This window comes from Sinocyclocheilus anshuiensis, unplaced genomic scaffold (assembly GCF_001515605.1).
Source record: "Sinocyclocheilus anshuiensis isolate Anshui unplaced genomic scaffold, SAMN03320099.WGS_v1.1 scaffold130, whole genome shotgun sequence".
NCBI classification, from domain to species: Eukaryota; Metazoa; Chordata; class Actinopteri; order Cypriniformes; family Cyprinidae; genus Sinocyclocheilus; species Sinocyclocheilus anshuiensis.
The window spans coordinates 1301132-1309801 of NW_015544207.1; the positions used below are offsets into that span (position 1 = coordinate 1301132).

General features: G+C 38.8%; 1 protein-coding gene across 1 annotated transcript in view; it reads right to left on the bottom strand.

The window, feature by feature from the left end:
* Positions 1–2682: 2682 nt before the first annotated feature.
* The window catches only part of LOC107697005 (zinc finger and BTB domain-containing protein 46-like), an 8404-nt gene continuing 2416 nt past the window's right edge, over positions 2683–8670 (bottom strand). Inside the window, exon 3 of the mRNA XM_016497613.1 lies at positions 2683–4706. Within this exon, the coding sequence (XP_016353099.1) occupies positions 4281–4706 (426 nt within the window). The 3' untranslated portion in view covers positions 2683–4280. The remainder of the gene's footprint in view (positions 4707–8670) is intronic.

The window sequence follows — 8670 nt, forward strand, 5'->3', positions numbered from 1 at the left end:
CGTAAATGTGGAAGTCCTTCAAAGATTTCTTATCCTGTTGCGCCCTCTATAGGACCAGCGACTAGTCGACGTCACGCTTAAAGCGTCATGGCTGAGCATTGAAGTCGACTAATCGATTGATTAGTCGGTGCAACCCTTACTACACACACACTGCAGAGACGCTGGTGCTGATGTAAACGTCGACAGCCGCACTTATCACGAGGGCTCAGCAGACAGACGTTATGATTCATGAGTGACAAGTTTTTAGCGTGATAAGTTATAACGTATCTGATTTTTAATGTAGTACAAGTAGAATAAGAAGAATAAGTTACTAATCAAATGAAATCAGTATTAAAATTAATTTGTACAGAGGTAGCACAAAATAACACAAAAGTGACTTGTAGGTGTATTTCAGACATTTAATGAGGATCAGAGGTGGCATGAGTGCAATTAAATCCATAAATTCATGATCACAAGTATGATGATGATCTGGTCAGTCGCACTGGTGCTCCTAAATATTTTTTCATAGTCGCACGCAGTAGTTTTCAGTCGCAAATGCGACTGAAATGGTCGCACTGTAGAGCACCGGGTCCTGTCTTTTATCTTTTAAACGGTCCAGATTGATAAATCCTTGAAAACTGCTAGACTTGATTAGTTTTGACAGTGAAAAGTTCTGTATTATGTTCTACAATATGAACTTAACAAGAGGCTTCCAGTTCTGTGTAAAATTATAGAGCGACACGAAAGTAAGCCATTATTATTTTTTTAATTGTCAGATTATAATTCGGTATGTAGCCTATCAATGAATGACACCATTTTGACTGGCATGGTGTGTGCATGAACGAGTGTGAAATACCTGCAACGTTGCTTTCTCCTATCACTTATATTGGGCACTTTTTGCATTTAAATGGGATTATTCTGACTGCTGACGTTGAAAATTATGCATTTCTTGACTGCCGTTTTGACAGTGTCTGCTTGAATATTTTATTCATGTTCGGTAGCCTAATTCCCTTTAATGTAGGCTATTTGCCCCGATTCGATCCGTTTACCTGGGAAATTTATCTAACGTTATATAAATTATTTTGTCAACATTATTTTGTTTTAAGGCGTTAAAAATGGCCCTTATCAACCTTGATTTACATATTCCATCACATTATTTTGACAGTTAAAGTTTTGGGCGGGTTTTTGTGAGCTTTTGGTGGAAATCGTCCATCCAATCTGGCAACACTGGACGTAAAACGTCTACTCTGGGCAAATCCAGAGCCATTGAAATAAAAAATTCTATGCCCCTGGGCCAATCATAACTTTCTGACGCCGATGACGCATTTACTCCGCGCTGTGTAGTTTGGTTTGAAGTCGTCTACTATGATGAACATCAACAAAAACACTGCCTGCGTATACCCCTTCATGTTTACAAACACAACACCGGGATGTGATTAATCTGATTCTGATTAATGATGTCACAGAATTTACCTGTATTTTGAAATGGATGTGTGAATGGTGCTTTACCGGAAAAAAGACGAAAAAAGCCTGTGTGAACGAACAGTGCATTTGTTAATTTACTGGTAAAGTCATTCTGGTTATTTTACGGCAATTTACTGGTATTACTGTGTGAAAGGGGCTATTTACTTGCATAAATGAATTGGATTCAAATTATGTCATCCAGTTTGTTTTTAAATTCCAACAGATTTTATTTCAATTAAAGGTAAAGAACACAATAAATTAAACAAACAGGAAAAAAGCTAAATGTCCAATCATTTGGAGGGATTTGGATAGCAATTGTGACTGGCACTTGGGCCAATGACATTTGAGGTCTAAAACTTGTACAATTTCTCATTGCAAAGCATACATTTCCCATAATTCCACATGACAGTGGCCAGCCTTCTTAATTCAAATGCAGAGTGATGGCATACAGTAGAGCACATCCATTAAAACTTGAGCACGTTTCCAAGGGCAACAGAATTAAAGCTGCGATTCTTCTTTAAAATGTACTTTCAAGTGGCCCTTCATAACATAACACCATAATCTGTGCTTTTTCAAAGTAGAGGGAAAAAAATCAACCAAGCAATTCACTGTTTGATCAAAGCTTTGCACCTGTACACCAAATCGAAACAAAAGCACTAAATGTATATTATGTATATATAGTATACCAGATTATTATTTTTTGGTATAATATTCATTACTTAGTGTACGTTAGTAATATAGAAGCGTGTGCTGTATATACCTTTCTGTCAACATTTAGTAAGTTAAGCTCTCAGAAGGTCATCCTTCTAAAACAAAATAGAATAATAAGGAAAAAAATGTTCTCAAAGATCACTCAGAAATGCATGGAACTGGCACAATATAATTACTTCTGAAAGCCGCATGGCTTGCTGTCCATAGAAAGGCAAGATTGGAAAGTTTTACACTGTTTTTCAAGAAAGGAAATATAAAAATGAAACAGATAATAAAGCTTAGCCTCCAGCACGTAATAATAATAATAATAACAATAATTATAATCATAATAACAATAAGAATTACAACAATATCAACAGTTACCATAATAATTAAAATTTGTTACTCATAAGTAAAGCATAATAAAGCGTTTTATTCCCATTGTCAAAGATTCTGGCACAGATTGTTAAAACAATGAGTAAGAAGACATTCATGAACCCGGTCCTTCACACACTCGTACACACACACACACACACACACACACACACACACACACACACACACACACACACACACACACACACACACACAGAGTCAAACAGAATGGTAAGGATGTGTAAAAAGACTAGATAATCTCTCCCTCAAACACACACAAACTAAATAAATAACCATTTAAACCCAATAAATGAACAGCAATTTCACTTTACAGCACACATCAGTCCCTATGGTCTCATTACAAAGTGTTTTTGTGTTTCGTCATCTTAAATGGACTGACAACAAAAGAAAGCTGTGGTTCATTGATTAAGAAATTGATGCATATTTCGGAATATTCCAGAAGTTAGAGCAATAAATATTTAGTGGGAAGGCATGATATCTCCCTGTCACATCACACGGCTTTAAGATTTCAGAGGCAGACTCAGTACAGTACAATGGCAAGGCTGCGAGGAAACGCGAAATACGTCAAACTTAAAAAGAGGGACGAGAGGAGAGAGTCTGAAACTGCTTCGGTAAAGGCTTTTGAATGACGTTAGCTTGAGTTAAACACCGCCCCACACACCAAACCTACAAAATAACACACATTTGCATACAGGTTTTGTTTTTTTGTTTTGTTTTTAATAGAAATGCACCACACTGGAAACCCTCTGTATAAAACCATACCCATCCCTGACTGTGTCCACTATGGAATGCAAATAATGAGGAAATATTAAAGTGGAAAACAAGTAATATTTCCATAAATCTACTTGTATACTCTCTCCTCCATTCTCTCTGCTTTGCCATTGCTGAAGACTAGTTTTCTCTCCCATAATAGAGAGAATAAAGATTGTTGAGAACTAGAAAGATTAGTTTCTGCATAGTGTTCACCCATCTTCCCCACCGTTTTTTTGTCGAGAACACAAAATCAACATCTCACTTATATGTATTTATATACATGATTTTTCCCATTGATATAAATGTTCAGGAATGAAAATTGCAACGAAATAAAACATTACAAGGCATACATTATAATGAGCAAACCTAGCACAAATGTTCATATATAACAGTCATAAGGACATACTGTGTATCCTTAAAGGTAGGTGCGGTCACCATATTCATCTATGTAAATTGGAATAAAAATGTAAACCACAGAAACAGGGAATCAATAGGAATCTAGTCAACGTTTAAAGTGCAAGTCTGTTGAAGTTTCTCTTTGCAGAAAACAACAATGTGTCAAAAAAAAAACTGGTGCAAGTCTTTTCTGACGTGAACTGCTGCACAATAGATAAGCCAGCGCCCCTGGTGGCAGCTGACCATATGGCAAGAGCACATCTTTCGTACACTTTCTTTGTCTGACCCATCAAAGCTTAGTACTGATTTGGACAATCTCCTGAGACAACACAATCTCTTTTGTCTGAAGAAATAGCAAACACATACACAGAAACCCGTTTGGTCCTCAAGGAAGAAAGGAGACAAACTGAAGCCTGGGTCAGAAGCACATGGAGTCGGGGCGAGAGGACTCTCCACTGTCTCTCCTTTGGCAGCCCTGTGGGAATCTCAAGGATCTCTTTGTATCCGGCTCCTTCCACATGCTGAGATCAGATTGCCCCGCCTTAAGTATATCTCCTTATAGGAACAGGTGGTCAACCTTGGACTAGGATCCAGGCATTGGACTAGGAGATCCAACTGAAATCTTTCTCGCTTCCCGCCCTGGCCTCTCCTTCCAGAGCCGAGTCGCTTTCCTCTTTGCCATCGTCTATTGCTCTGTCGTCTCGCTGTGACATCCCTGAGCCAGCCCGCCATTTCCCGTTCTCCTCTTCTCCTTCACCTTCTCCCATCAGCTCCGCTTCCACCATCATCTCCTCTTCCCCGTCGCCGTCAGCGGTGTCATCGGGGAAACGGTGGTCACCGGGATACAAGAGTTCCTCTTCTGGCGAGCCGTCCTCGCCATTCTGGTCCAGCAGGGCAGCCATGCCTCGACCCGAGCAGTCTGCGCAGACACCGTGACGCCGAGAGCCGTGCTTGATGCCCACGCTGGCGGCCGACATGAAGACACGACTGCATACTTTACACACGTACTTCTTGTCCTTGCTGTGCACCTGAGAAAGAGTGACAATGCCTTGTTAAGAGACAGCACTTCATTTCTTTTCAAAAAAGTTCTGTGGCAGTACCATCATAATACCGTGGTACAATATTCTATGTGAGGCATAGAGTGACCCTGTTTACTCCCAGAATTAAGACTCAATCTGTGGCTGGTTGCATGCAAGTTAGTCATCTCCTTTATTCTTCAACACTGGTCATTACTAAAGGGGCTTTCGCACCGGAGGAACCTTTTCATAGGTCCTAGTACTATTGGTGGAAGTACCCGCTTTTGGCATGTTCGCACCTCAGGAACTAGGAGCGGTTTTAGTTCTAGGAACTCTGTTTGGGGAAACTAAATTAGCCTCTTCTTCAGAGTTGGGCTGTTGAATAAAAATTTGAATATTTGTCGAATTTAAAATAAAAATCCATATTCGAATGCAAAAATGTTGCATTCCAAATTTAGGCGTGCGTCAGTCAGGCAGCCTTATCAGTGGCGCACGAGATACGATGATGAGCTTGTTTATTCAAAATATTGCAGAAAAAGAGAACATCAATGCGGAGGAGATCTTGTTTATGGCAAACTGAAATCAAGCTGTTCACACAGAACGTATATTTATCGCATTTTCTATAGGGACATCTATGACTGTTGCACTCGCGTCTCGCACAAGAGAGCCGCATGTTTAGAAAGCCTTGTAAAATTAATGTTCAACTTTTAAACAACATGACTCAAGATTTTATGGTGTTTTTCCCCCATCCCACTGCATCTCATGTTTTTAAATTAAAAAAAGTTCTCTTTGTGATTGGGTTTCAGTCCTTTGTATTAAACTATACATACATACATACATGATGCTGTTTTGTTTCTAATTAAGTAACAATTATATTTGGTTTATAAACTTTATTTTAAACATTATGCACTTTTTTTCAAAGATAGTCGTGTTATTTTATTGCTTTGAATAAACGTGCATTATTAATATTTTTCTCAATGCGCCCTCTTGTGGCCTCAGGAGAGAAGCCAAAAGCTTTTTCCCCCTAACTGAAATTATGGCATTTAAATTGGAATATAATTCGAATATTGATAATATTTAAGTACAAAATTCTAACTTATTTTTTCAGCCATTTTGACAGCCCTACTTCAGAGTAGAGTCTAAAACATTTCTATAGGAACTATCAGTGGCGTAAGTGTGCGCTGATTGGCCAAACACATACGAAACACCGCGAACATGGAAAACAGTGATAACGACATTTACCTGTTGTTTGCCACATGTGTTCTTTTTTTATCAGCCTCGCTGACATGTAACATTGCAAGTTGTCATAGGAAATTTAGTCAGATTTTCATGCTCTTTCAATTGCATAAATTTTGCGTTTATATTCCATCTCCGTTATCACGAAACCTACGAATGCCGCTAATAAAGACGTTGCTGTCGGACGCTTCAGAGTTCTTGCTGCCAGTGCGAATGCAATCAGGAAAATGGCCCAAGGGAGAAATTTGGTCCTCTAGGAACCACCATGCTGGCTAGATCCTAGAACTAAGTTCCTAGAACTATGTGGTACGAAAGCCCTGTAAGTCAGTTACATAGAAAGGTACATTAGTATAATTTGAATCCATATTAAAAAAAAAAAAGACTTGGCTAACTGCTAGTTGCTCAGACTAGTTTCTTAAACCATCTAAACATTAGGGGTGGGAATCACAGGGTACCTCACAATACGATACGAATCACGATACATGGCCCACGATACAATAATATCACGAATACAGCGATTCTGCGATAATCGATATATTGCTAGACAATCTTATAACAAAACATCACAATATCTGTCTAACTATGAAAACAAAATGCCTGTGAAAAGGTTAAGTGCAAGTTTTCTCTCTTTATTGAAGTCCAAACTGATAGAAAACAGCACAAAAAGTACTATAAATCAAATTTAACATGTTAAGTGAATTAATCATTTTATTCTTGGACTTATTAAAAGCTTACACATTTCTTTGTGTGTAAACCAACAAATTTAACTGCTTATCAACTTTATATAGGCTATATATTAGGGATGGGTCACGATTTTCGAATATTCGATTAGTTGATTTAATTATAGAATATTGAATAGGTTGTGCGATTACTGTCTTAAAAAATGTCCCCATGTTTTCCGTGCTGATGCGGTGGTGACGCGTTCATGTAAGCAGAGGGTGGCGGCGCTGCCAATAACGCACTTAAAAGCTGTCAAAGACAACAGAAGAACACATTGTCTCACGCACACACTGTAGACTTGCGTGGCATAAAAAAAGACTTGCTTAGCATTTAACGGTTAGAGCAAATTGGGACGATGTCAAATAGGAGTTCTGTGCGGACCACAAACACCCTCGACTGGGTTAAAGGTGTGGCTGAATCCATGTTCAGAACAGCGCGGAAAACAAATAACGCGTTCTACGGAGCCACTAAAGGGACATGGTTAGCCGCTTGCTAGCGGTAGCCTGTTACATTACAGTACATAACATTTCACTTACCACATAAACAGAGTAAGGAGAGATGACTGATAGGATGATGGCGAATGATGTGCAGATCCTGAGCAGCACTGACAAACATCTAATCTTGTAAAATGTGTGGTAAGTAGTACTGCCAAGTGCTGCTCCGTATGTGTGATTGCGAATCTCAAAAGTGAAAGTAAAAAACAAGCGTGCGTTCATAAGCGATTTCAATGCCCCGCATATTAATAATGGCTCCCTGATGCCTGCAGTTTGTATACAGTATAATTGCCCAACTAAATAATTGCGACAGAAGATATTGAAGTAATGTATATTTTTCCTCCCATCTCATATCTATTCCCTTTAGGGGTTCCATTTTTTGAAATGGAAATATCTTAGCCTTATTGAGCAATTGATTTATGCTAATCGACGGACTGTTATGTTAATAAGTGCCATCATTCGGTTATGTTTATTATATTAATGTTTCAGCACGTTACAATCATTATATGGCTTGAGTTAAGGTAGCCTATCTTCTAAATTAAAAGTTTATCATACAGATTGAAAGTGTGAATCCCATCTCTCTCCCTCTCTCTCTGTTCATGGGTGTTTGTGCGTGCATGTGGGGGAGGGGTGCGATTTTCGACATTTCAAAATTTACCTGGAGTGTTTTCTCAACCTTTCCTGTCCTCTCATCATAAAAATGGAGCCATGACATAGCCATTCACATCGCGTCTTTTGCGCGCTCAAGTTCGTTATTTCAAATGTAGACGCGCGGTGCAGTTTGTATACAGTATAATTGCCCAACTAAATAATTGCGACAGAAGATATTGAAGTAATGTATATTTTTCCTCCCATCTCATATCTATTCCCTTTAGGGGTTCCATTTTTTGAAATGGAAATATCTTAGCCTTATTGAGCAATTGATTTATGCTAATCGACGGACTGTTATGTTAATAAGTGCCATCATTCGGTTATGTTTATTATATTAATATGTTTCAGCACCTTACAATCATTATATGGCTTGAGTTAAGGTAGCCTATCTTCTGAATTAAACAGTTTATCATACAGATTGAAAGTGTGAATCCCATCTCTCTCCCTCTCTCTCTGTTCATGGGTGTTTGTGCGTGCATGTGGGGGAGGGGTGCGATTTTCGAATATTATTTTTGCTTGGAATGCCCATCCCTACTTTATACAGACCCAGATTATGGATCTTTCGCTAGCTATACATTTGTGTTGTTAGAGAGAAACCTTTCACAGATTTCACAATATGCAGATTTCACACACACTTTGTGAATGAAACCCAGTCTTATAGTGGTCTCATCATACTAAACTAGGACGCCGGGGCATCTCTGATTTGTTGTTGGTCTACCATTATGCTCATATTTCTTCTTAGCTGTGAATTACAATTTCCGTTCATCTGGCCATCCACAATCTGGGAAGCGCCACCACTAGAAGTCTAAAAGGTACAACCGCTCCGGTAAGCCAAAGTGGTAAACAGCCACAGTGTAGGTATGAATTTAGATATT